At 41.7% G+C, this 27,168-nt stretch overlaps 1 protein-coding gene, 16 non-coding genes and 1 pseudogene across 17 annotated transcripts; 9 read left to right on the top strand and 9 right to left on the bottom strand.

The window, feature by feature from the left end:
- Positions 1-433: 433 nt before the first annotated feature.
- LOC146548050 (5S ribosomal RNA) lies at positions 434-552 on the bottom strand. Its single transcript, XR_014890994.1, has one exon. It is a non-coding gene; the product is annotated as a 5S ribosomal RNA (ribosomal RNA).
- Positions 553-909: 357 nt separating this feature from the next.
- LOC146548049 (5S ribosomal RNA) lies at positions 910-1,028 on the top strand. The gene has a single exon (XR_014890950.1). It is a non-coding gene; the product is annotated as a 5S ribosomal RNA (ribosomal RNA).
- An 814-nt stretch (positions 1,029-1,842) lies between these two features.
- On the bottom strand, positions 1,843-1,961 carry LOC146548048 (5S ribosomal RNA). The gene has a single exon (XR_014891004.1). It is a non-coding gene; the product is annotated as a 5S ribosomal RNA (ribosomal RNA).
- Positions 1,962-2,318: 357 nt separating this feature from the next.
- Positions 2,319-2,427, top strand: LOC146548047 (5S ribosomal RNA; annotated as a pseudogene).
- Positions 2,428-3,281: 854 nt separating this feature from the next.
- LOC146548046 (5S ribosomal RNA) lies at positions 3,282-3,400 on the bottom strand. Its single transcript, XR_014890993.1, has one exon. It is a non-coding gene; the product is annotated as a 5S ribosomal RNA (ribosomal RNA).
- A 357-nt stretch (positions 3,401-3,757) lies between these two features.
- Positions 3,758-3,876, top strand: LOC146548045 (5S ribosomal RNA). Its single transcript, XR_014890949.1, has one exon. It is a non-coding gene; the product is annotated as a 5S ribosomal RNA (ribosomal RNA).
- An 814-nt stretch (positions 3,877-4,690) lies between these two features.
- Positions 4,691-4,809, bottom strand: LOC146548044 (5S ribosomal RNA). Its single transcript, XR_014890992.1, has one exon. It is a non-coding gene; the product is annotated as a 5S ribosomal RNA (ribosomal RNA).
- A 357-nt stretch (positions 4,810-5,166) lies between these two features.
- LOC146548043 (5S ribosomal RNA) lies at positions 5,167-5,285 on the top strand. The gene has a single exon (XR_014890948.1). It is a non-coding gene; the product is annotated as a 5S ribosomal RNA (ribosomal RNA).
- Positions 5,286-6,139: 854 nt separating this feature from the next.
- Positions 6,140-6,258, bottom strand: LOC146548042 (5S ribosomal RNA). The gene has a single exon (XR_014890991.1). It is a non-coding gene; the product is annotated as a 5S ribosomal RNA (ribosomal RNA).
- Positions 6,259-6,615: 357 nt separating this feature from the next.
- On the top strand, positions 6,616-6,734 carry LOC146548041 (5S ribosomal RNA). The gene has a single exon (XR_014890946.1). It is a non-coding gene; the product is annotated as a 5S ribosomal RNA (ribosomal RNA).
- An 854-nt stretch (positions 6,735-7,588) lies between these two features.
- On the bottom strand, positions 7,589-7,707 carry LOC146548040 (5S ribosomal RNA). The gene has a single exon (XR_014890990.1). It is a non-coding gene; the product is annotated as a 5S ribosomal RNA (ribosomal RNA).
- A 357-nt stretch (positions 7,708-8,064) lies between these two features.
- Positions 8,065-8,183, top strand: LOC146548039 (5S ribosomal RNA). The gene has a single exon (XR_014890945.1). It is a non-coding gene; the product is annotated as a 5S ribosomal RNA (ribosomal RNA).
- An 854-nt stretch (positions 8,184-9,037) lies between these two features.
- Positions 9,038-9,156, bottom strand: LOC146548038 (5S ribosomal RNA). The gene has a single exon (XR_014890989.1). It is a non-coding gene; the product is annotated as a 5S ribosomal RNA (ribosomal RNA).
- A 357-nt stretch (positions 9,157-9,513) lies between these two features.
- On the top strand, positions 9,514-9,632 carry LOC146548037 (5S ribosomal RNA). The gene has a single exon (XR_014890944.1). It is a non-coding gene; the product is annotated as a 5S ribosomal RNA (ribosomal RNA).
- An 854-nt stretch (positions 9,633-10,486) lies between these two features.
- Positions 10,487-10,605, bottom strand: LOC146548036 (5S ribosomal RNA). The gene has a single exon (XR_014890988.1). It is a non-coding gene; the product is annotated as a 5S ribosomal RNA (ribosomal RNA).
- A 357-nt stretch (positions 10,606-10,962) lies between these two features.
- On the top strand, positions 10,963-11,081 carry LOC146548035 (5S ribosomal RNA). The gene has a single exon (XR_014890951.1). It is a non-coding gene; the product is annotated as a 5S ribosomal RNA (ribosomal RNA).
- An 854-nt stretch (positions 11,082-11,935) lies between these two features.
- LOC146548034 (5S ribosomal RNA) lies at positions 11,936-12,054 on the bottom strand. Its single transcript, XR_014890987.1, has one exon. It is a non-coding gene; the product is annotated as a 5S ribosomal RNA (ribosomal RNA).
- A 1,813-nt stretch (positions 12,055-13,867) lies between these two features.
- LOC146548033 (OX-2 membrane glycoprotein-like) lies at positions 13,868-27,168 on the top strand. The gene is made up of 8 exons (XM_085266257.1): positions 13,868-13,930; positions 17,671-17,726; positions 22,966-23,304; positions 23,388-23,729; positions 23,805-23,843; positions 23,944-24,043; positions 25,702-25,752; positions 26,003-27,168. Exons 2-8 carry the CDS (start codon positions 17,672-17,674, stop codon positions 26,133-26,135), a joined length of 1,059 nt encoding a protein of 352 aa, XP_085122383.1. The 5' UTR covers positions 13,868-13,930; position 17,671; the 3' UTR covers positions 26,136-27,168.

Raw genomic sequence — 27,168 nt, 5'->3', positions numbered from 1 at the left:
AGTAAGTGTATTTAATGTCATACTAGGCAGATTTACTGCACTGCCATTTACTACACATTTACCCGTGTTTGGCTATTGTCTGTACATCTCGCTCGTTGTAAACTTTCTTTAAGTATGTGTAACATTCACAATTATATTGTTGATGGTAACGTGTATGATTCCAGCCTACCTGATGGGCACTTTTGACTTTTTGTAGTTCAGTTCAGTGATTGACTATCCTGCAGTGCTGTTTTCCTGTATTCATCCACTCATCTCTACATTTACAGAATAAATAAGTTAGTGTATTTCCTAAATATTTCGTTCCTGCTGTTCTATTGTTTTGTTTTGCACAAAAGGGAAATGCAATGAGGAGCGTTGTCATGAAGCTTTTCCTCAAGCTGCCTCCACTGAGTGAGCAGCGGCGCCCTCTGCAGTTTGTGTGTGGGAGTGCAAAAGCTTACAGCACCTGGTATTCCCAGGCGGTCTCCCATCCAAGTACTGACCAGGCCCGACCCTGCTTAGCTTCCGAGATCAGACGAGATCGGGCGTGTTCAGGGTGGTATGGCCGTAAGCGAGGGAAACCCGCTATAAAAGACCTTTTATACTTGGCAAATGTCACGCACTTTAAAATATAGGATTGTACTAAGCTTCACATGTTACAGCGAAAACATGCAAACCTTTGTTGTGAACTGCAGCTTCAACACTGAGCTGCAAAAATGCTTTTCCCGCGGTAACGTCACCATAATAACACATGTTACTTTCTCACAGCACAGTGTTAAAGTGACACAGAGCACACAGTGTGTTAGGACCATTTGGAAGTCCAACATTTTTGTGCTTTGGACAATTCAACTTATATACAGGACATAAAAACCTAAGCATGACTGCGTCATCACAGCATGTATAAAGAGGCTGTTTGTCAAGCAGTCCCTCGCTTACGGCCACACCACCCTGAACGCGCCCGATCTCGTCTGATCTCGGAAGCCAAGCTGGGTCGGGCCTGGTCAGTACTTGGATGGGAGACTGCCTGGGAATACCAGGTGCCGTAAGCTTTTGCATTTCAACACACAAATGACAGTTTCAATAGTGAAACGGATCTGAGGCACTCTTTAAGCTCATTTTCCAATAGGATGGTTAGTGAGTCTTGCGCAAAGAGCTCTTCCACTCATGTAGTAATGTCAAATTCTTCAAGCGTTACATCAATATCACTGTACATGCACAGAGCACCTGTAGATGTTTTTGTGCAAACACTCACAATTGTTTATGACGTGAATATTGCTGCATTAAGTATGCATGCATTATAACTGTGCTGTCATGGGCAGCTATTAAAAATAAAAGTAGAAACTAATCAATATCCTTCACTCTAAATTGTTTTTTAAATCCCAATAAATGGGTTACAGTATCTACATGAACCCCGTTGTCGAGGAAGCCTCTCGCTTACGGCCATACCAGCCTGTTCTCATCTGATCTCTGAAGGTAACCAGGGGCGGTCCTGCATATCGTGTTCCCTGCTCAGGGTAGCACACTGATGCGCATTTATTCAGTATTCTTCGGGGCCGCAGTCGGCAGCCAATAAGAGTTAAAACTGGTTGCACAAGAGTGTCAGGTTGACACTGTGCCCGCTGCACGCTACAAGGTTAACGAGTTCCTCACTATTGAGCCCAGACGGACTAGCCGTAGACATTCTCTACATTTACAGAATAAATAAGTTAGTGTATTTCCTAAATATTTCGTTCCTGCTGTTCTTTTGTTTTGTTTTGCACAAAAGGGAAATGCAATGAGGAGCGTTGTCATGAAGCTTTTCCTCAAGTTGCCTCCACTGAGTGAGCAGCGGCGCCCTCTGCAGTTTGTGTGTGGGAGTGCAAAAGCTTACAGCACCTGGTATTCCCAGGCGGTCTCCCATCCAAGTACTGACCAGGCCCGACCCTGCTTAGCTTCCGAGATCAGACGAGATCGGGCGTGTTCAGGGTGGTATGGCCGCAAGCGAGGGAAACCCGCTATAAAAGACCTTTTATACTTGGCAAATGTCACGCACTTTAAAATATAGGATTGTACTAAGCTTCACATGTTACAGCGAAAACATGCAAACCTTTGTTGTGAACTGCAGCTTCAACACTGAGCTGCAAAAATGCTTTTCCCGCGGTAACGTCACCATAATAACACATGTTACTTTCTCACAGCACAGTGTTAAAGTGACACAGAGCACACAGTGTGTTAGGACCATTTGGAAGTCCAACATTTTTGTGCTTTGGACAATTCAACTTATATACAGGACATAAAAACCTAAGCATGACTGCGTCATCACAGCATGTATAAAGAGGCTGTTTGTCAAGCAGTCCCTCGCTTACGGCCACACCACCCTGAACGCGCCCGATCTCGGAAGCCAAGCTGGGTCGGGCCTGGTCAGTACTTGGATGGGAGACTGCCTGGGAATACCAGGTGCCGTAAGCTTTTGCATTTCAACACACAAATGACAGTTTCAATAGTGAAACGGATCTGAGGCACTCTTTAAGCTCATTTTCCAATAGGATGGTTAGTGAGTCTTGCGCAAAGAGCTCTTCCACTCATGTAGTAATGTCAAATTCTTCAAGCGTTACATCAATATCACTGTACATGCACAGAGCACCTGTAGATGTTTTTGTGCAAACACTCACAATTGTTTATGACGTGAATATTGCTGCATTAAGTATGCATTATAACTGTGCTGTCATGGGCAGCTATTAAAAATAAAAGTAGAAACTAATCAATATCCTTCACTCTAAATTGTTTTTTAAATCCCAATAAATGGGTTACAGTATCTACATGAAGCCCGTTGTCGAGGAAGCCTCTCACTTACGGCCATACCAGCCTGTTCTCATCTGATCTCTGAAGCTAAGCAGGGGCGGTCCTGCATAGTCGCGTCACCTTCACCTTGCTCCATGTTAGAAACTCCATGATATCGTGTTCCCTGCTCAGGGTAGCACACTGATGCGCATTTATTCAGTATTCTTCGGGGCCGCAGTCGGCAGCCAATAAGAGTTAAAACTGTTTGCACAAGAGTGTCAGGTTGACACTGTGCCCGCTGCACGCTACAAGGTTAACGAGTTCCTCACTATTGAGCCCAGACGGACTAGCCGTAGACATTCTCTACATTTACAGAATAAATAAGTTAGTGTATTTCCTAAATATTTCGTTCCTGCTGTTCTTTTGTTTTGTTTTGCACAAAAGGGAAATGCAATGAGGAGCGTTGTCATGAAGCTTTTCCTCAAGCTGCCTCCACTGAGTGAGCAGCGGCGCCCTCTGCAGTTTGTGTGTGGGAGTGCAAAAGCTTACAGCACCTGGTATTCCCAGGCGGTCTCCCATCCAAGTACTGACCAGGCCCGACCCTGCTTAGCTTCCGAGATCAGACGAGATCGGGCGTGTTCAGGGTGGTATGGCCGTAAGCGAGGGAAACCCGCTATAAAAGACCTTTTATACTTGGCAAATGTCACGCACTTTAAAATATAGGATTGTACTAAGCTTCACATGTTACAGCGAAAACATGCAAACCTTTGTTGTGAACTGCAGCTTCAACACTGAGCTGCAAAAATGCTTTTCCCGCGGTAACGTCACCATAATAACACATGTTACTTTCTCACAGCACAGTGTTAAAGTGACACAGAGCACACAGTGTGTTAGGACCATTTGGAAGTCCAACATTTTTGTGCTTTGGACAATTCAACTTATATACAGGACATAAAAACCTAAGCATGACTGCGTCATCACAGCATGTATAAAGAGGCTGTTTGTCAAGCAGTCCCTCGCTTACGGCCACACCACCCTGAACGCGCCCGATCTCGTCTGATCTCGGAAGCCAAGCTGGGTCGGGCCTGGTCAGTACTTGGATGGGAGACTGCCTGGGAATACCAGGTGCCGTAAGCTTTTGCATTTCAACACACAAATGACAGTTTCAATAGTGAAACGGATCTGAGGCACTCTTTAAGCTCATTTTCCAATAGGATGGTTAGTGAGTCTTGCGCAAAGAGCTCTTCCACTCATGTAGTAATGTCAAATTCTTCAAGCGTTACATCAGTATCACTGTACATGCACAGAGCACCTGTAGATGTTTTTGTGCAAACACTCACAATTGTTTATGACGTGAATATTGCTGCATTAAGTATGCATGCATTATAACTGTGCTGTCATGGGCAGCTATTAAAAATAAAAGTAGAAACTAATCAATATCCTTCACTCTAAATTGTTTTTTAAATCCCAATAAATGGGTTACAGTATCTACATGAACCCCGTTGTCGAGGAAGCCTCTCGCTTACGGCCATACCAGCCTGTTCTCATCTGATCTCTGAAGGTAACCAGGGGCGGTCCTGCATATCGTGTTCCCTGCTCAGGGTAGCACACTGATGCGCATTTATTCAGTATTCTTCGGGGCCGCAGTCGGCAGCCAATAAGAGTTAAAACTGGTTGCACAAGAGTGTCAGGTTGACACTGTGCCCGCTGCACGCTACAAGGTTAACGAGTTCCTCACTATTGAGCCCAGACGGACTAGCCGTAGACATTCTCTACATTTACAGAATAAATAAGTTAGTGTATTTCCTAAATATTTCGTTCCTGCTGTTCTTTTGTTTTGTTTTGCACAAAAGGGAAATGCAATGAGGAGCGTTGTCATGAAGCTTTTCCTCAAGTTGCCTCCACTGAGTGAGCAGCGGCGCCCTCTGCAGTTTGTGTGTGGGAGTGCAAAAGCTTACAGCACCTGGTATTCCCAGGCGGTCTCCCATCCAAGTACTGACCAGGCCCGACCCTGCTTAGCTTCCGAGATCAGACGAGATCGGGCGTGTTCAGGGTGGTATGGCCGTAAGCGAGGGAAACCCGCTATAAAAGACCTTTTATACTTGGCAAATGTCACGCACTTTAAAATATAGGATTGTACTAAGCTTCACATGTTACAGCGAAAACATGCAAACCTTTGTTGTGAACTGCAGCTTCAACACTGAGCTGCAAAAATGCTTTTCCCGCGGTAACGTCACCATAATAACACATGTTACTTTCTCACAGCACAGTGTTAAAGTGACACAGAGCACACAGTGTGTTAGGACCATTTGGAAGTCCAACATTTTTGTGCTTTGGACAATTCAACTTATATACAGGACATAAAAACCTAAGCATGACTGCGTCATCACAGCATGTATAAAGAGGCTGTTTGTCAAGCAGTCCCTCGCTTACGGCCACACCACCCTGAACGCGCCCGATCTCGTCTGATCTCGGAAGCCAAGCTGGGTCGGGCCTGGTCAGTACTTGGATGGGAGACTGCCTGGGAATACCAGGTGCCGTAAGCTTTTGCATTTCAACACACAAATGACAGTTTCAATAGTGAAACGGATCTGAGGCACTCTTTAAGCTCATTTTCCAATAGGATGGTTAGTGAGTCTTGCGCAAAGAGCTCTTCCACTCATGTAGTAATGTCAAATTCTTCAAGCGTTACATCAGTATCACTGTACATGCACAGAGCACCTGTAGATGTTTTTGTGCAAACACTCACAATTGTTTATGACGTGAATATTGCTGCATTAAGTATGCATTATAACTGTGCTGTCATGGGCAGCTATTAAAAATAAAAGTAGAAACTAATCAATATGCTTCACTCTAAATTGTTTTTTAAATCCCAATAAATGGGTTACAGTATCTACATGAAGCCCGTTGTCGAGGAAGCCTCTCACTTACGGCCATACCAGCCTGTTCTCATCTGATCTCTGAAGCTAAGCAGGGGCGGTCCTGCATAGTCGCGTCACCTTCACCTTGCTCCATGTTAGAAACTCCATGATATCGTGTTCCCTGCTCAGGGTAGCACACTGATGCGCATTTATTCAGTATTCTTCGGGGCCGCAGTCGGCAGCCAATAAGAGTTAAAACTGGTTGCACAAGAGTGTCAGGTTGACACTGTGCCCGCTGCACGCTACAAGGTTAACGAGTTCCTCACTATTGAGCCCAGACGGACTAGCCGTAGACATTCTCTACATTTACAGAATAAATAAGTTAGTGTATTTCCTAAATATTTCGTTCCTGCTGTTCTTTTGTTTTGTTTTGCACAAAAGGGAAATGCAATGAGGAGCGTTGTCATGAAGCTTTTCCTCAAGCTGCCTCCACTGAGTGAGCAGCGGCGCCCTCTGCAGTTTGTGTGTGGGAGTGCAAAAGCTTACAGCACCTGGTATTCCCAGGCGGTCTCCCATCCAAGTACTGACCAGGCCCGACCCTGCTTAGCTTCCGAGATCAGACGAGATCGGGCGTGTTCAGGGTGGTATGGCCGTAAGCGAGGGAAACCCGCTATAAAAGACCTTTTATACTTGGCAAATGTCACGCACTTTAAAATATAGGATTGTACTAAGCTTCACATGTTACAGCGAAAACATGCAAACCTTTGTTGTGAACTGCAGCTTCAACACTGAGCTGCAAAAATGCTTTTCCCGCGGTAACGTCACCATAATAACACATGTTACTTTCTCACAGCACAGTGTTAAAGTGACACAGAGCACACAGTGTGTTAGGACCATTTGGAAGTCCAACATTTTTGTGCTTTGGACAATTCAACTTATATACAGGACATAAAAACCTAAGCATGACTGCGTCATCACAGCATGTATAAAGAGGCTGTTTGTCAAGCAGTCCCTCGCTTACGGCCACACCACCCTGAACGCGCCCGATCTCGTCTGATCTCGGAAGCCAAGCTGGGTCGGGCCTGGTCAGTACTTGGATGGGAGACTGCCTGGGAATACCAGGTGCCGTAAGCTTTTGCATTTCAACACACAAATGACAGTTTCAATAGTGAAACGGATCTGAGGCACTCTTTAAGCTCATTTTCCAATAGGATGGTTAGTGAGTCTTGCGCAAAGAGCTCTTCCACTCATGTAGTAATGTCAAATTCTTCAAGCGTTACATCAGTATCACTGTACATGCACAGAGCACCTGTAGATGTTTTTGTGCAAACACTCACAATTGTTTATGACGTGAATATTGCTGCATTAAGTATGCATTATAACTGTGCTGTCATGGGCAGCTATTAAAAATAAAAGTAGAAACTAATCAATATGCTTCACTCTAAATTGTTTTTTAAATCCCAATAAATGGGTTACAGTATCTACATGAAGCCCGTTGTCGAGGAAGCCTCTCACTTACGGCCATACCAGCCTGTTCTCATCTGATCTCTGAAGCTAAGCAGGGGCGGTCCTGCATAGTCGCGTCACCTTCACCTTGCTCCATGTTAGAAACTCCATGATATCGTGTTCCCTGCTCAGGGTAGCACACTGATGCGCATTTATTCAGTATTCTTCGGGGCCGCAGTCGGCAGCCAATAAGAGTTAAAACTGGTTGCACAAGAGTGTCAGGTTGACACTGTGCCCGCTGCATGCTACAAGGTTAACGAGTTCCTCACTATTGAGCCCAGACGGACTAGCCGTAGACATTCTCTACATTTACAGAATAAATAAGTTAGTGTATTTCCTAAATATTTCGTTCCTGCTGTTCTTTTGTTTTGTTTTGCACAAAAGGGAAATGCAATGAGGAGCGTTGTCATGAAGCTTTTCCTCAAGCTGCCTCCACTGAGTGAGCAGCGGCGCCCTCTGCAGTTTGTGTGTGGGAGTGCAAAAGCTTACAGCACCTGGTATTCCCAGGCGGTCTCCCATCCAAGTACTGACCAGGCCCGACCCTGCTTAGCTTCCGAGATCAGACGAGATCGGGCGTGTTCAGGGTGGTATGGCCGTAAGCGAGGGAAACCCGCTATAAAAGACCTTTTATACTTGGCAAATGTCACGCACTTTAAAATATAGGATTGTACTAAGCTTCACATGTTACAGCGAAAACATGCAAACCTTTGTTGTGAACTGCAGCTTCAACACTGAGCTGCAAAAATGCTTTTCCCGCGGTAACGTCACCATAATAACACATGTTACTTTCTCACAGCACAGTGTTAAAGTGACACAGAGCACACAGTGTGTTAGGACCATTTGGAAGTCCAACATTTTTGTGCTTTGGACAATTCAACTTATATACAGGACATAAAAACCTAAGCATGACTGCGTCATCACAGCATGTATAAAGAGGCTGTTTGTCAAGCAGTCCCTCGCTTACGGCCACACCACCCTGAACGCGCCCGATCTCGTCTGATCTCGGAAGCCAAGCTGGGTCGGGCCTGGTCAGTACTTGGATGGGAGACTGCCTGGGAATACCAGGTGCCGTAAGCTTTTGCATTTCAACACACAAATGACAGTTTCAATAGTGAAACGGATCTGAGGCACTCTTTAAGCTCATTTTCCAATAGGATGGTTAGTGAGTCTTGCGCAAAGAGCTCTTCCACTCATGTAGTAATGTCAAATTCTTCAAGCGTTACATCAGTATCACTGTACATGCACAGAGCACCTGTAGATGTTTTTGTGCAAACACTCACAATTGTTTATGACGTGAATATTGCTGCATTAAGTATGCATTATAACTGTGCTGTCATGGGCAGCTATTAAAAATAAAAGTAGAAACTAATCAATATGCTTCACTCTAAATTGTTTTTTAAATCCCAATAAATGGGTTACAGTATCTACATGAAGCCCGTTGTCGAGGAAGCCTCTCACTTACGGCCATACCAGCCTGTTCTCATCTGATCTCTGAAGCTAAGCAGGGGCGGTCCTGCATAGTCGCGTCACCTTCACCTTGCTCCATGTTAGAAACTCCATGATATCGTGTTCCCTGCTCAGGGTAGCACACTGATGCGCATTTATTCAGTATTCTTCGGGGCCGCAGTCGGCAGCCAATAAGAGTTAAAACTGGTTGCACAAGAGTGTCAGGTTGACACTGTGCCCGCTGCACGCTACAAGGTTAACGAGTTCCTCACTATTGAGCCCAGACGGACTAGCCGTAGACATTCTCTACATTTACAGAATAAATAAGTTAGTGTATTTCCTAAATATTTCGTTCCTGCTGTTCTTTTGTTTTGTTTTGCACAAAAGGGAAATGCAATGAGGAGCGTTGTCATGAAGCTTTTCCTCAAGTTGCCTCCACTGAGTGAGCAGCGGCGCCCTCTGCAGTTTGTGTGTGGGAGTGCAAAAGCTTACAGCACCTGGTATTCCCAGGCGGTCTCCCATCCAAGTACTGACCAGGCCCGACCCTGCTTAGCTTCCGAGATCAGACGAGATCGGGCGTGTTCAGGGTGGTATGGCCGTAAGCGAGGGAAACCCGCTATAAAAGACCTTTTATACTTGGCAAATGTCACGCACTTTAAAATATAGGATTGTACTAAGCTTCACATGTTACAGCGAAAACATGCAAACCTTTGTTGTGAACTGCAGCTTCAACACTGAGCTGCAAAAATGCTTTTCCCGCGGTAACGTCACCATAATAACACATGTTACTTTCTCACAGCACAGTGTTAAAGTGACACAGAGCACACAGTGTGTTAGGACCATTTGGAAGTCCAACATTTTTGTGCTTTGGACAATTCAACTTATATACAGGACATAAAAACCTAAGCATGACTGCGTCATCACAGCATGTATAAAGAGGCTGTTTGTCAAGCAGTCCCTCGCTTACGGCCACACCACCCTGAACGCGCCCGATCTCGTCTGATCTCGGAAGCCAAGCTGGGTCGGGCCTGGTCAGTACTTGGATGGGAGACTGCCTGGGAATACCAGGTGCCGTAAGCTTTTGCATTTCAACACACAAATGACAGTTTCAATAGTGAAACGGATCTGAGGCACTCTTTAAGCTCATTTTCCAATAGGATGGTTAGTGAGTCTTGCGCAAAGAGCTCTTCCACTCATGTAGTAATGTCAAATTCTTCAAGCGTTACATCAGTATCACTGTACATGCACAGAGCACCTGTAGATGTTTTTGTGCAAACACTCACAATTGTTTATGACGTGAATATTGCTGCATTAAGTATGCATTATAACTGTGCTGTCATGGGCAGCTATTAAAAATAAAAGTAGAAACTAATCAATATGCTTCACTCTAAATTGTTTTTTAAATCCCAATAAATGGGTTACAGTATCTACATGAAGCCCGTTGTCGAGGAAGCCTCTCACTTACGGCCATACCAGCCTGTTCTCATCTGATCTCTGAAGCTAAGCAGGGGCGGTCCTGCATAGTCGCGTCACCTTCACCTTGCTCCATGTTAGAAACTCCATGATATCGTGTTCCCTGCTCAGGGTAGCACACTGATGCGCATTTATTCAGTATTCTTCGGGGCCGCAGTCGGCAGCCAATAAGAGTTAAAACTGGTTGCACAAGAGTGTCAGGTTGACACTGTGCCCGCTGCACGCTACAAGGTTAATGAGTTCCTCACTATTGAGCCCAGACGGACTAGCCGTAGACATTCTCTACATTTACAGAATAAATAAGTTAGTGTATTTCCTAAATATTTCGTTCCTGCTGTTCTTTTGTTTTGTTTTGCACAAAAGGGAAATGCAATGAGGAGCGTTGTCATGAAGCTTTTCCTCAAGTTGCCTCCACTGAGTGAGCAGCGGCGCCCTCTGCAGTTTGTGTGTGGGAGTGCAAAAGCTTACAGCACCTGGTATTCCCAGGCGGTCTCCCATCCAAGTACTGACCAGGCCCGACCCTGCTTAGCTTCCGAGATCAGACGAGATCGGGCGTGTTCAGGGTGGTATGGCCGTAAGCGAGGGAAACCCGCTATAAAAGACCTTTTATACTTGGCAAATGTCACGCACTTTAAAATATAGGATTGTACTAAGCTTCACATGTTACAGCGAAAACATGCAAACCTTTGTTGTGAACTGCAGCTTCAACACTGAGCTGCAAAAATGCTTTTCCCGCGGTAACGTCACCATAATAACACATGTTACTTTCTCACAGCACAGTGTTAAAGTGACACAGAGCACACAGTGTGTTAGGACCATTTGGAAGTCCAACATTTTTGTGCTTTGGACAATTCAACTTATATACAGGACATAAAAACCTAAGCATGACTGCGTCATCACAGCATGTATAAAGAGGCTGTTTGTCAAGCAGTCCCTCGCTTACGGCCACACCACCCTGAACGCTCCCGATCTCGTCTGATCTCGGAAGCCAAGCTGGGTCGGGCCTGGTCAGTACTTGGATGGGAGACTGCCTGGGAATACCAGGTGCCGTAAGCTTTTGCATTTCAACACACAAATGACAGTTTCAATAGTGAAACGGATCTGAGGCACTCTTTAAGCTCATTTTCCAATAGGATGGTTAGTGAGTCTTGCGCAAAGAGCTCTTCCACTCATGTAGTAATGTCAAATTCTTCAAGCGTTACATCAGTATCACTGTACATGCACAGAGCACCTGTAGATGTTTTTGTGCAAACACTCACAATTGTTTATGACGTGAATATTGCTGCATTAAGTATGCATTATAACTGTGCTGTCATGGGCAGCTATTAAAAATAAAAGTAGAAACTAATCAATATCCTTCACTCTAAATTGTTTTTTAAATCCCAATAAATGGGTTACAGTATCTACATGAAGCCCGTTGTCGAGGAAGCCTCTCACTTACGGCCATACCAGCCTGTTCTCATCTGATCTCTGAAGGTAACCAGGGGCGGTCCTGCATAGTCGCGTCACCTTCACCTTGCTCCATGTTAGAAACTCCATGATATCGTGTTCCCTGCTCAGGGTAGCACACTGATGCGCATTTATTCAGTATTCTTCGGGGCCGCAGTCGGCAGCCAATAAGAGTTAAAACTGTTTGCACAAGAGTGTCAGGTTGACACTGTGCCCGCTGCACGCTACAAGGTTAACGAGTTCCTCACTATTGAGCCCAGACGGACTAGCCGTAGACATTCTCTACATTTACAGAATAAATAAGTTAGTGTATTTCCTAAATATTTCGTTCCTGCTGTTCTTTTGTTTTGTTTTGCACAAAAGGGAAATGCAATGAGGAGCGTTGTCATGAAGCTTTTCCTCAAGCTGCCTCCACTGAGTGAGCAGCGGCGCCCTCTGCAGTTTGTGTGTGGGAGTGCAAAAGCTTACAGCACCTGGTATTCCCAGGCGGTCTCCCATCCAAGTACTGACCAGGCCCGACCCTGCTTAGCTTCCGAGATCAGACGAGATCGGGCGTGTTCAGGGTGGTATGGCCGTAAGCGAGGGAAACCCGCTATAAAAGACCTTTTATACTTGGCAAATGTCACGCACTTTAAAATATAGGATTGTACTAAGCTTCACATGTTACAGCGAAAACATGCAAACCTTTGTTGTGAACTGCAGCTTCAACACTGAGCTGCAAAAATGCTTTTCCCGCGGTAACGTCACCATAATAACACATGTTACTTTCTCACAGCACAGTGTTAAAGTGACACAGAGCACACAGTGTGTTAGGACCATTTGGAAGTCCAACATTTTTGTGCTTTGGACAATTCATTGTGGAGTGTTTTGATGGTGACAGATAGCGAACCACTGATCATTCCACTGAGAGATTTGGAGCCAGCGAGGAATAGAGGAGGTTCTGTTGTGTGGGAGTATTTTGAGTTGATTTTTGTCAATCGGGTGGGTTTTCCAGCTTTGTGTTCTGGCTGTTTGCTTTTGTTTTGTGGGTGTTTATTTGATCTGAAAACGGGGAAAAAGTAAAATGTCAAAAATCTGCTTCCATAATATAAATATCATTAAAGAACTTTAGAAAAACTTCCACTTGACTCTTTACTTGTAATGTTGTAAAAAAATATATATTTTATTGTTTAATTAATCTGAAAATGTTAGTCTGCCAAATGTGCAGCAATTGAATTCATTTATTCTCTTTATCTGATAGTTTGTGGGGCCCAGTTAGACTGTATAACTGCATCTGTGTGAAGGGATGTTCCTTAAGGCAGGACAAATTATCTCCACGAAAAGGAACAGGTTCGGCTATCGCACACTAGAACAAATTCTCTTCTTAAATAAAAATGAAAAAGGGCTACTTTTTAATTTGTTTTTAATTTGCAAGTTCATAAGCATTTTCCCTTTCCAGTTCACAATCAATTCTACCCCCAGGTCAAAAATATGTCTTGGAAAATTTCCCTAATATAATATTATTTATAAATATACCCGTCTAGCACATGCACAAGTGCATGGAGGCAGGACCTCACAGCAGAAGCCTACTCCATAATGTGTTGTACCTTATTATATGTATATTATATGTAATGTGGTATTTTTCAATTATTGTATTTACCAACATCAAGAAGTCACAAGCAAAGGAAGACCAAACCATGGCGCATGTTTAAACAAGGAGAGTTTACTGATCAAAATTATTTATTAAACAAATAAAACACATTTTTTTAACCACCAAAGAATACACGTTCAAAGCAACACAACAGCGGCCCAATATCAGACAGAATTCCACTCTGTAGAGTGGGCAATCATAATGAAGCAGTTGGTTTTATTTTGTGGATTCAAGCTGCGCTTCATATTTCTGGCCACCAGATGTCACCAGAGAGGACTGTGTTGAAAAGCTTCGAGTAATGAACCGTTTTTCGATACAAGCTTCAGTGCTTCAGAAAGCTTCATTTGGCCATCACTAGTCAAAACCTACTGCCAAAACAGACACCAACGTGAAGTCGATGACAAACTGGCGGCAAAGGAGAGTCTGAGTGGACCTTAAAACCTCAACCTTATTACCCAGAATCAGCTTCAGGTGTGCGGGATTGCAGGAGAGATGCTGGCTCCGCCCAGGGGTGCAGACCAAGGAACTCAGGTGCCTGATGAAATTTTTTGTGATGTGTCGGTCGTGAATGAAACGGCTCTTAGAGCCAAGTCTTTGAAGTGAACGAGGCGAGCTGGTTCCTTATTGGGAGCCGTGGATTTTTGTTTTTCTTTCTCTCACCCTCTCTCGCACTTTTTTTCCACTTCACTCTGCACGCATGCGAGCCTTGTGCTTTGCGCTGGGAAGAGGTGGGAGGGGCAGTAGTTACATTAGCAGTAGCACAGGAACAGAGCTGGAGGGAGAGACAGAGAAAGAGAGCCAGGGACAACAACGTCACATTAGAAAGGTATAGTAATCATCCACAACTATTTTCGGTTGCGGATGATAAAGGATTCAGAAAGTTTATTCATGCAGGCCTATATGACAGAGAATATGCATGTTCTTTTAGTTTTCATATTTTAATTTATATTTAATTGTGTTGTGGTTTGCAATGTTTTGTGTTGTTTCACTTTAAATTTGTTTAAAAGGAAAAAGCTGAAAATTAAATAGTTAAAAGTTGAAATGTAAATAGCTGGTTATTGTATCATATGATTTATTTATTACATTTTATGTGGAGTGAATAAATAAAACTATATTTACGGTGGCCCCTACAGACAAAGCACGTAAAAACTCCAAAACTGCTACTGTTATATTGTAACACTAAAATTTAGGACTGCAACAGAAACAGCAGCACAGAATTAAGCTTGTTAAACTCTGGCTCAGAGTGTTAATAAGCCTGAAGTGCTTCGGGATGTTCCGCTGTACAGTGAATAGGGGATAATAATGACTAACGTGCTGTAAAGTTTCTCAAATTGGCAGCTTATTAAAGACTCGGAGTGACGTTATTTAAATTTTACGTTCAACAAGGATGAGACCGAAAGCCTCAAATTAAAATACTATTGCAGCATGTCAGTACAGCCAGCCAAAAAAAGCAAACTAGTCTGATTTAAATCGAACCTCTGACTCCATTTTGACAACAGAAAGAAGCAGCTGACTGTCAGTCTGCCTAAATTTTCGTATGTCAGGAGACATCAGCGCTCGATCTTTCCAGGCAAGAGTCAGCTTGTGTTGGAAAACGTGTTGTTGTACGATGTTGCTTAATGTCCCAAAGGACAGATGCAACAAGCTTTTAGCGATAGTTACTAAAAATGGACGAAGAAAAACAAAAAAACAGAGATGGGTGCCCCAGCCAAAATGTAAACAAGAAGCAGACCGCGAACCAACCACACAATAAGTCATCAGTTTCAGGCTGCCCACGCAAATCTAGTTCTGAGAAACTAAACTAAGCAACTAGACAGGAAACTGCAAGAGGAAGTTTCCGGGTAAGTCCGCGAAACACGAGTGATAGCGCGTGTGTGTGTGTGCATGTGTGTGTGAAAGAGAGAGAGAGAGAGAGAGGGAGGGAGAGACTCAGACCTGTGGCAGAGGAAAGAGAAAAAACCCTGAGATGACGCAGTCTCTGTGCGCGTGATGTCCGATAATGGGAACCAGCTGACTGAAATATTCCAGTATTGTCAGCCAACGAAAAAAAATGCAAGTCTGCAACTTAAGTGGAAAATTAAAGTCAGCTCTAAGAGTAGTATCTGGGGCCGGATTTAGTAACGGTTTGCGAAACTTAGAATAACGTCTGAATTAGTGATGCGCGAATCATGAACAAATCGTTCAATACTCGAGAATCACTTTACTAACTCATGAATCATGATTCACAAGGCCAACTGACTCAGTGACTCATCCCTGTTGCTGTTAGCAGCAATGTATTTAGCTTATAATTGAAATTGTGGAGAAAAACACAACATCCAGTATCGTAACAAAAAAATTTCTGCTCTTAAATGGAAGAAAAAAACCTGAGTAGAAGCTCATATCAAGAAAATAGCTCCTCGGTTCACAGTAGCATTGCTCTGCTAACATGCTAACAGCACATTTGAGCTACTCACCCCCTCCTTCCTGTGCTGAATCAAATTCATGGGCTGCATCCTCCTGAGGACCCGGCCTTCGCAGTCTACGTGGGCCGGGTCCTCAGAAGGTCGGGTAGGCCGGAAGTAAACGGCCGTGAAATTGGACGGTCTAGCCTTCTGATTAGCGTCACTGCTGTCTCGGTGGAGTTTAATAAACTCAGCCGTCTGCTCCTTGCTATCTAAAATATAACGGGACACTGGCGTAAATTCTCGACTGTCTCATACTTCTGTTTAATCAGTTTTCTGTTTGACGTTTAGTCAGCTGTGTAAAAACCAAGGAGGAACCCACCCGGGGGATTAATAAAGTTTTATTTTATCTAATCTAATAACTTTAATCTCAGCCAAACCGATTTACTGACGAACAAACAAAACACTGAAAAAAGCCCAACAATAACATTTTTAGGTTGTCTAAGTCACTTATATATCACGTTTAACCCGAGCAGCGAAAGTCCACGGTGATCTGAAAATGATGTGCCGGGAGTTGTGCCGTTCTCGGCCGCATCAGTGACCCTCGAGCTCCCGGCGAGCTATCGAGCTGGTGGGTAGCAGATGCCTCCGAAAACGTCGAAGCACTTTTGCAAATATGCGATATCTTGATAAACCGAGCAGATATTTGATGTTTACACAACTACTTTCTCGCCTGAAAATGTGTTAAAAGTTTATTTTGTGACCCAGAAAGATTAGTATGAGTAATTTTAAAACTTAGTAGCGGCCGCCATTGTTGGAAACTGGAGTTTGGCTGGGCCGCACTATGAATTCTGGGATATGGTAGGCCACGAAGGACACACCCGACCCATCCTTCAAATTCGGGGAAAAGGAGGACGCATTTGTCGGCTGCATTCGGAGGAGTCTACGAATTTGGACAGCCTTCGGCGCGTCGCTATGCCGTAATCAGTCTACAAATGCGGCCTCAGGAGGATGCAGCCCATGAATTTGGACACGACCATAGAGCGAACGAATCACTCACTCACTCACCCCCTCCCTCTTGGCTCACAGCTTCTTCTTCTTCTTGGTTGGCAACGAATGTTAAGGCGTATTACTGCCCCCTGGCTCACAGCTCAGTGGACATTTAGATGAGAAAATATATATTTAACACATTTAAGGAAAATACTAATAAAATAAAAATAAAACAAAATAAAATAAAAATAAATAAATGTTTATTAAGCAATTTTGATAGGAAATTGCTTAATTTTAGAAATGTTTTTGCTCTTTTTTGCTCTATATAATAGTTGTTTTCTTTTAGAATCATTCATCTTAGCAGTAGGATTTACATGAAAAGAGAAACAAATTAAGTTTGAGTGAAAATGTACATTTTTTGCACTCTTTGGTCAACTGACTCAGTGAATCAAATGACTCAAAAAATCCGATTCACTTTGGTGAGTGACTCATTAAAACTCAATTCAGTAAAAAGAATCAAATTTACCATCACTATCCTGATCATTTATAATAAAGAACTAAATCTGTACATAATTCCTGTAGATTTTGTATTTAGTCTTGAGAAACAGCCTCAGTGGTGAGCAGTTCAGTGACAGAAGGACGTCCTATCTCGGGAGACAACGAGACAGGAGAACGTTGAGCACAGGATAGCGGAGTTCGGAGCCTTGCCCCTGCGGGGATTTTATTGTTGTTTTCATGTGAAATAATTTATTTTTTAGAAACTTAGTTTTTATATTCTCTATTGCCTTGAATCCTCCACTGATCTTCCGGTTTTAGAAGGGGTTTTTCTTCACAGAGAACACCCCGTGACAATCCCAAGGCGTTGTAGGCATGTCATGATTTGAACTTTATTCTCAACATCAATTTTTTTTTCTTCTTAATTTGCCCCTAATAATACATCGGAACGTTCACTACAGACTGAATATGGGTTATTTTTATCTACCTGGGATAAATAAACTTGCTGCTGTGGTGAAATAAAGTTTCTAAAAAATGAGTCAACACTACACGTGAGCAAAAACAACACAGAAAAATTCCACAACTGCGTGGAATCCCCCCCCCACCTCATATGTAAGAACCACTTAATGTAATTTTCTTTTTATGTCTTTAAAATACCAAACGCACACTATAGAAACAGCTCGTGTTACTCTCTTTACAGCATGGCGGATGGTGCAATTGTATATTTGCTTTCTCTTCTAATGGTCTGTTCTGAAGGTAAGCTGTGTTCACTATTCTCCGTTTTGTTTTTAAAGCTGTTTTGTGGATGGGTGAAGAAAAAACGTTTCACTCGTAATTATTAGAAACTGATCTCAAAGAGGTCACAAGTATGATTTTTGTTTTTCATCTGAAGCCATGAGAGATTCTATACGAACAGTGGAGACATTAGATTTTATTTCTGTGAATATGGATTATTTTCATTAAGCGTTTACTGCAGCTGATGCTCCACACGGAAGAAAAAACTGTTCTTAATACTGGTTTAATGAACATGTTTGTTAATTAATTTTCTCTTCCCATATTTTTTTTTTACTCTACAACATTATCACTGGAGTATACCCAATACACCATTCTAGTATTCATTAAAATCTTCAGCAGTCAGGAGATGTTTGGTACAGTATGAGTATTGTTCATTTTGTAAAAACATAATGTTTAATTGATTCCCACTTTTTATGTTAGATAACAAAATATGAGATAGGCCATTTTCATACTACAACTAAGAATTACTATTATCATTATTTTTTCCCTGTCCTGTCCAGAACTGTAGTAATCAGAATTACTGTCTGAAAGCCAAGAAAAATGGCCAACAGATTTATTTTCCCAAGTGGACCTTATGCTGTACTGGTCCACTTGATTGTTTACACTGTAAAAAAAAAAAAACAGTACAATCTACTGTATAAACGTGAAGGAATTTTCCGTATTAGTCATTTACAGGTATTTTTCTGTATGTCTCAACTACTGCAATGCATTGTGGGGAAAAAGAACCCGAAAAGGAGGGAAAAGTAAGTGCAAGATCTCTGTGGTAAGTATTAAAACTCATGTTTTCTTTTATTAAAATAATGTTTTTCAAAAGACCACGTATTTTTATTTAGAAAGAATTGTTAATTTATTTGTTAACTGGTTTCGGCTGTCTCCAGACAAGTCAGGAATATTTTGCTGACTCATTTTTTAAATAATCGTTAGTTAGGTTTAACATGACTTAAGCTTTCCATTTTAATTAATGTTAAAAATAATTTTTACTGTGATACCACCGGTTTTGTCCTTCAGTGGCTGAACCAGTTTTCATAAATATTATAGTTAGCTGTCTGTGTCTCTCTGGGTATTACTAATGTTAGCCTCTGATTTGGGCTGCTAAAGTAAAGACTTTTAGCTAGCTGACCAGCATAGATTATTTCGGTGGTTAGCAGGCTGTAGTGGTAATATTATTGAAAGTATAGTTTCACCTCAGCACATTTACAATTATGTCTATTTTGTAGCACATAGAAATGTTTAGTTAATATTTACAGACAGACACATTTTCCCTGTAACTGTGTTTTTACTCCAACATTTGTTGAAAATGTAATTTATGAAATGTTGAGCAGCATTTCTAGTATGTGGAATATTTTTGTTACCCACTGTGCTAATGTGATTAAATACTAATAATTATTACTAAAAGAATTCAATAATAAATCAATAATAACTATTTATTGATTGAACTATAATGTAAGCGCAGTGCTGGTGTGCAGGGGCTTTATATGCCTTGTGGGGGATCCTGACATATTATAAACTGTTGTGTCTATATCAAGCTTTTAGCCAAATATAAGCAGAGATATTTGTATCTTTCTTAAAAATCCATATCCTTACAGATTATTTGAGAAATGGATCAACAGCTATCACTACTTGAAGCACTCTAAGTCCTGCAGTGGAAAAATATCCCTTATTTCACCTTTGATCACACACTTTGGTTTTCCAGTGCAGAGCAATGGCCAAGAAAAGGAAAGACTTCCCCGTGTGAAAAAAAAGACGAAGATACAAGCTGGTGATGATCCAGAGCAGCTGGTCTCAGGAAATGAAGAAAAACCCTGATCACCTTCTCTACAGAAACAAGGTGAGTTTAATGTTGTGGTTGATTTAGTTTTTCAAGGTATGTATGTTACTTTAATTATAAACTGCTTTTGTTGCAACAGAATGGTGTTATGTGTATGCAACTCAACGTGAATTATAATCCTTTGTAGGGCTGCGTGATATGACCAAAATCTCACATCCCAATATAAGACATTTCTCTCCTGATAACGATATATATCACAAAATAGTGCATTTTCTGTAAATTCTGTGATTCTCGGGCAACTCGACTTATGTGAAGTGTTTTCAGCTGGGGTCCTGTTTCGACCTGGAGTCGAGTGTTTTGACCGATGCATGAAACTATACATTTTTAGACATGAGTTTAAACGGCCGCCATTTTCTTTCTGAGTATTTATAACACGGCGTGCTGCGAGGAAAAGCCTGTTCTAACGTTTGAGTCTAAGGATTATTTTGAGCACCTGACGACTCTTTTTTGCTTTTCATTCGTAAACTCTCTCGAAACTCTTTCATGTGATTCTTGTGTAGGTGGTTAAAGAGGTTTGTCGTGTTTGAGTGGTGGTGGGGACCAGTTTGTGGCATAATTTGCATAGTACAGTTTTCTGGGGCGTGTCAGACTTTTCATAACCAAACCATGTCCATGCTACAGAGGTAGCCTCTCGTTTAACAATAAGGTCCTCGATTTGTTTTGACTGGTCCTTCTGTTTGGAGCTAGCTGGTTCTGCCTCATCCTTGCTGGCCATGCTGGTATTCTCTGTGCCTTCATCTGCGTGGTGACTGTAAGCGCCATTTATAGTTACTTGATGTTTTTATTTGAGGTCATTTGTTTGATGCATATTCTGAAATTTTATGTTTGAGAATAATGTTTATCATTTCAGTTTATTTTGAAAAGTCTCAACAGAAACTTGAGCTTTATTGTGAAAGGTTTTTGTGGAAAATAAACAAGTGGACGGCGGAGCCACACGATGGTTTTACCGTCATTGTTGGTAACGAAAGTACGCGTAAAAACAGTCACGTGTCCGTCCATAGTGTGGTTATTTTAAGTATAAGAGAAGGAGAGAACTTTAAGAAATAATATAGCAACTACAGTGACCATCAAAACCATGAAAAAAATATTGCCGTAAACAGTTTATTTTGCAACTGCACAAAACAAACAATAGTGTATAATATGAAACGATATAAATTTTTATATCGTCATCTGATATATATCGTCATATCGCACAGCCCTAATCCTTTTTTTGTTTCTGTTGTTTATGTTCAAAGTAAAAAAATTATAAAAATACAAACTTTTTAAAAATGTGTTGTTGTTTCTCTTTTTTTCCTCAGAATAAATTGCGACTAGTCTCAATGGCTGAGCCTGAGATTTATTTAAAGCTCAGATGGACCTTGATGGACTAACATGCAGGCTGCATTCAGGACTTTGTCACACTGGTATATGAAGAGTGGTAACAAGAGAAATTGTGCACACACAATGTGTCACTTTATGCTTGCTCTTCTCCAGCCTCTGGTGTCACTTTGTAGTAATTTGTCTTACTATTGTCTTATTTATTGTGATTTAGGGTCTGTGCGCACAAGCAGAGGTTTTTGTTTGTAACCGTAACCTCGTTTTCAGAGTCTTGTCTAACATTTAATGGCCGTGAAATATGTCAGACTTTTTCCTCTACTTAAACAGCTAAGAGCATTTGAACCCCGTGGAGAGAAAGATGTGAAAGATTAAGGATTTTGAACTATGATGTAAGTGTTGTCACTGCTGAGGATTCGTGGACACAGATCCTTATTCACTACGCTGCTACAGTTTAACTTTTCATCAGAACAAGCACTTCTAATTGTACTTTGCTCTTCACTGACAAAACAAGTCCAGTAAATGAACTTTTATCTTTAAGTTTGGGACAGTAATCTGTCTTAATTTATTATGTGTTGTAGTTATCATATGGGGAAAAGTTCTGTGGTTATCCATCCGTCCTGTTCGAATAAACCCAAAGTTCAGGAACATCTTCTTTAGATCTGTTCAGTTTTAATCATGTGGCACCACTTAAACAGTCAAGTATGTTATATTGTAAGGTAAAGACCCCAAAGAGTTAATCTCAGACAAATGTTCAGACAAATGTGAATTACATTCACTTCATTAATGAAGTGAACGTAATTCAGTAATCAAAGGTGTTTGGCTATAACTGACTACATGTGTATACTGTACCATAAGTGGACAGACATGGATGTAAACCACACCTTAACCATTTGGCTGAGGCAAACCTACCACATGGCAGTGATTCTAACTAAAAGGTACTCTGGATATTATTAAATGTGAACATATCGTTAAATATGACATTTTTTGTTTGTCAGGTGTCCTGTTTGAATTTAACACCTGGGAGCTCCTTGAATGAATGTAAATAAACACATTTACATGAGGGCAACCTGATTTCAAGGAAATAAAAATGCTCAAATTTGAAAGCTTGTGAGTTATTTTGTTCATGTATCAGCTGTTTAGTCGTTTTATGACAAGATGGATGCTGTCGTTATATTTTAGTATAGTTTTAGAGTTGAGGAGAATAAAAGAATATTTAACATTAATTGTACCAATGCTGTTGTGTACGAAGCACAAATTAATTAAAAAAAACCCTATGAAGCAAGCATGAAGGAGAACCGGGCCCCAGACTTCTAGAGGACCACTGAAGGGGCAACGTTTTTAACATTTGACACAGCTGAGCGGCCGTGTGTTTAAGGAACGGACTCAAAAGCAGGCGCAGGAGAAATGTACTGAAGTTTAACCAAAAGTGAGCCTTTATTGTGGCTGACACAAAAAACAGAAAACCAGGCAAGATGACATTAGGGCGAAACAAAACTAAAACCTAAACTGGGAAAAACTAAAACTATCTATGAAGATGATGACAACGGACATGGACATGAAACTGGACAGGAACATGCAACCAACATAACTATGAAATAATCCAAACAAAGGTAACGATGGAAGTGGAGACACGGCTGATACAAATGAACATTACGCCACAAGGGGAAGTAAAACAAAACACACTGAACATGGAAACACTGGACTCCTCGAAATAAAGCAGGAAAGCTGGAGAGACTGGACACGAGAAGACAAGCTTGATAACCTGAAACACGCAGACAAGAAACACATGAAAGACTGACACAAAATACAGAAAAAGACTGACAAACACGGGGACATAGATAAAACCTAAACTAGACTGAAACTCAACTAACTCCTTACTAATAATAACCAAACAAGAAGTAAACAGACTTCCAATATAACATAAGAAATCGAAAATACACTCAAAACGTGATTATGAAAAACTTTACAGTGAGATGCCTACAGGTTTTATTGCAGCTGATAAGTAGCAGACACACACTTGGTGCTCATGCCTCACATGTCTATTTGTTTGTGCAGCTCTAACAGCAGTGATCCAAACACAGCAGACTGTGCTGGCAGCAGTGGGAGAAGATGCTGAATTCAGCTGTCAGCTCTTAGAGACTAAAGACGTCCTTCAGGTCACATGGCAGAAAATCTCACGTGATGTGGAGACAAATGTTGCCACCTACAACAAGTACTTTGGTCAGAGAGTGAATGATGGCTTTAAAGACAAAGTCAAGTTTAAATACACTGGACTACAGAATTGCTCCATAGTCATCAGGAATGTAACAGAGCAGGATGAAGGCTGCTATCGCTGTCTGTTTAACACTTATCCTGAAGGAGCCTTCACAGGTAGAACCTGCCTCCGAGTTTATGGTAAGAACTTTTACCTTCTTTAACCAACAAGAGGAGACTAAAAATAATATAGTGATGTGATGATATTTCCTGATCCTTCACAGAGCTGCATGAACCTGTTGTTGATGTCAGAGAGTCAAACTCTACTGAAGAGTGGGTTGTTTCCTGTTCAGCCACTGGTCGACCTGCTCCCACTGTAACACTCAGTGTCTCACAACAAGACCTCAGCTTCTCACAGTACAACACTGTCAGTGTGTCCAACACCAACGCTACATTCACTGTCACCACTACAGCTGTGCTCTCAGGTTCATGTAAACACAGCACACAGGTGGGATGTGCAGCACGAGTGCTCTCTGCTCCTCACAGAGAGGTGATGGTGACGATTCCTGATGATGGTAGTGGTGATGGTGATGATGATGATGATGATGATGATGGTGATGGTGATGGTGAGAAACTCTTTTAAAGTCACTGATTTATAATTGATGATTACACTGTGATTGTAATGTTTCCTTTTTTTCCAGGTCTAGATGAAGACTTTGGATCTAAACGCAGAAATTTAGGTGAATTCACATTTGTATGTTTTTGAGTTCAGTTTTTTTCCATCTTTTTTTATTTTATGTTTGAATTAATTTTTCCTTCTTTCCTCTGTTTTCTCAAAAGCAATCAGGATTTCAGTCATTCTGTCCTCTGTGTTGCTGGTTGCCTTTAGTTGTGTTGCTGCACTCATCTTTGTCCATCATAGAACAAAATCTCACAACAGGTAATCCTATTAAAACGTGTCTGTGTTGCATTTTCTCCTGATACAGGGAGTGCAGAATTATTAGGCAAATGAGTATTTTGTCCACATCATCCTCTTCATGCATGTTGTCTTACTCCAAGCTGTATAGGCTCGAAAGCCTCCTACCAATTAAGCATATTAGGTGATGTGCATCTCTGTAATGAGAAGGGGTGTGGTCTAATGACATCAACACCTTATATCAGGTGTGCATAATTATTAGGCAACGTCCTTTCCTTTGGCAAAATGGGTCAAAAGAAGGACTTGACAGGCTCAGAAAAGTCAAAAATAGTGAGATATCTTGCAGAGGGATGCAGCAGTCTCAAAATTGCAAAGCTTCTGAAGCGTGATCATCGAACAATCAAGCGTTTCATTCAAAATAGTCAACAGGGTCACAAGAAGCGTGTGGAAAAACCAAGGCGCAAAATAACTGCCCATGAACTGAGAAAAGTCAAGCGTGCAGCTGCCAAGATGCCACTTGCCACCAGTTTGGCCATATTTCAGAGCTGCAACATCACTGGAGTGCCCAAAAGCACAAGGTGTGCAATACTCAGAGACATGGCCAAGGTAAGAAAGGCTGAAAGACGACCACCACTGAACAAGACACACAAGCTGAAACGTCAAGACTGGGCCAAGAAATATCTCAAGACTGGTTTTTCTAAGGTTTTATGGACTGATGAAATGAGAGGGAGTCTTGATGGGCCAGATGGATGGGCCCGTGGCTGGATTGGTAAAGGGCAGAGAGCTCCAGTCCGACTCAGACGCCAGCAAGGTGGAGGTGGAGTACTGGTTTGGGCTGGTATCATCAAAGATGAGCTTGTGGGGCCTTTTCGGGTTGAGGATGGAGTCAAGCTCAGCTCCCAGTCCTACTGCCAGTTTCTGGAAGACACCTTCTTCAAGCAGTGGTACAGGAAGAAGTCTGCATCCTTCAAGAAAAACATGATTTTCATGCAGGACAATGCTCCATCACACGCGTCCAAGTACTCCACAGCGTGGCTGGCAAGAAAGGGTATAAAAGAAGAAAAACTAATGACATGGCCTCCTTGTTCACCTGATCTGAACCCCATTGAGAACCTGTGGTCCATCATCAAATGTGAGATTTACAAGGAGGGAAAACAGTACACCTCTCTGAACAGTGTCTGGGAGGCTGTGGTTGCTGCTGCACGCAATGTTGATGGTGAACAGATCAAAACACTGACAGAATCCATGGATGGCAGGCTTTTGAGTGTCCTTGCAAAGAAAGGTGGCTATATTGGTCGCTGATTTGTTTTTGTTTTGTTTTTGAATGTCAGAAATGTATATTTATGAATGTGGAGATGTTATATTGGTTTCACTGGTAAAAATAAATAATTGAAATGGGTATATATTTGTTTTTTGTTAAGTTGCCTAATAATTATGCACAGTAATAGTCACCTGCACACACAGATATCCCCCTAAAATAGCTAAAACTAAAAACAAACTAAAAACTACTTCCAAAAACATTCAGCTTTGATATTAATGAGTTTTTTGGGTTCATTGAGAACATGGTTGTTGTTCAATAATAACATTATTCCTCAAAAATACAACTTGCCTAATAATTCTGCACTCCCTGTAAATGTTTCTGCAGCTTTAACTGTTTTAAAATTTTTCCGTTTTTCACACAGGAATCTCAAGATAAATAAGACATCTGAAACTAAGATCAGAGACAGTCAGGAGTAAGTCACTCTTTATACTGTTTTTCTGCACTGTTGACATTTTTTAATCTTCCTTCGGGCTCTTTTTTATTTTCATTTTTCATTTCTTCTAATAAGTGTCCATAGTCCTCTGTTATCATTTTAATTTCAAGCCTAATCTAACACCAACCACAAACACTTAAACACTTTGCTCACTTTCCTCTGTCCAGGCTATTTCTCAGAGTACTTTAATCATGTGATCAAATAAAACTATTTCTTATTTTCATTGAAGGACTGAAGCATCTTTATTCACAGCAGAGGGCAGCGAGGTCAGAAACGAAGGAGCGTTTGAGAGAAATCACCAAGACAACAACCTGATGTTCTCATCAGAAGCAGCAGGAAGACTGAATTTTGAGCAGTGCTGAACAAATGTATTGTTGATGTGACTGGAGATTAAAAACATCTTTGTGTTATAAACCACTGATGTGATTATGTTAATAGTTTACCGACAGGTTATTATTATTATTCAGTTATCATTGATGCTGATATATCATTAATGATGCATTGTGTCACTTTACATGTATGAAATGAAGATTTAAGTATTGTTTCAAGTTGCCATTTAGGTGCAGATATGATGCAGCGGGTGGAGTTCAACATCAGCGTGTGACGGCTGAAATAGTTTAGGATCATCAACCTACAGCTGACTTGCAAATAAATGTGACCAACAGCTAAAGACAGAGAGAGAGAAACCACGCGTCTAGTTCATGCATTGGTGGTTAGACTCCGATGGTCCAGCGCAGCAGAACACAATCACAGCTGTGATAGCGATTAGGGAAGGACCCCCAGAGTATAGATGCTGGTGGTGGAGATGAAGATGGAGGCTTGAATGGCGCCTGACAGAGATGAGTGAAAGGTGGTGGCGATGGGGAGGAGGTGGGTTGTACGAAGGCATCTAAAAAGAAGAATCACAGATGCGCAGTGAGATTTTAAGTACATGGAGTGAAGGCTGATTGGCCTAAAGAAGGAGGGCTGAGTGCTGATTGGACTAGACCCGTGATGTCACAACCAGCTTGACAAGCATGGGAAAGTGGAAGTGATGTAAAACTTACATTAGCTGCCAAACACCCGGGAAGCAGACAGACGTGTGACTACAGAGCTTCCTTAGTGAACTTGCGCATAAGCCTCATGATGGTCACATGAAAACCACCAAGCTTAATGTTTTTAGCTGATTTGTTAGTGTGTGTGTGTGTGTGTGTGTGTGTGTGTGTGTGAGAGAGAGAGAGAGAGAGAGAGAGAGAGAAAGAGTTAGAGATCCAATGTTAAATCTTAAACCTTTTGTTGGATGATAAATAATGTCTTTTCATATTTTGCTAATCACATGCCTCATTCCAGGAGGGATGTTTGCTGTAACTTTGTCCTCGCACACTGACAGTAAAGCTGTCCTGTCTTAAATTGCTT

Source organism: Mchenga conophoros, linkage group LG23 (assembly GCF_057382185.1).
Source record: "Mchenga conophoros isolate Kocher_MC1m ecotype Shallow Benthic linkage group LG23, M_conophoros_male_GT1.1, whole genome shotgun sequence".
Lineage (NCBI taxonomy): Eukaryota > Metazoa > Chordata > Actinopteri > Cichliformes > Cichlidae > Mchenga > Mchenga conophoros.
This window is presented reverse-complemented; position numbering and strand designations above follow the sequence as displayed.

Excerpts from the sequence above, each read along its gene's own strand:
- LOC146548033 (XM_085266257.1), top strand. The coding sequence starts at position 17,672 with ATGGCGGATGGTGCAATTGTATATTTGCTTTCTCTTCTAATGGTCTGT. Across the intron at positions 23,730-23,804 it reads TGATGATGGTGATGGTGATG|GTCTAGATGAAGACTTTGGA; the intron begins GTGAGAAACTCT and ends CTTTTTTTCCAG. Across the intron at positions 24,044-25,701 it reads AGAACAAAATCTCACAACAG|GAATCTCAAGATAAATAAGA; the intron begins GTAATCCTATTA and ends TTTTTCACACAG.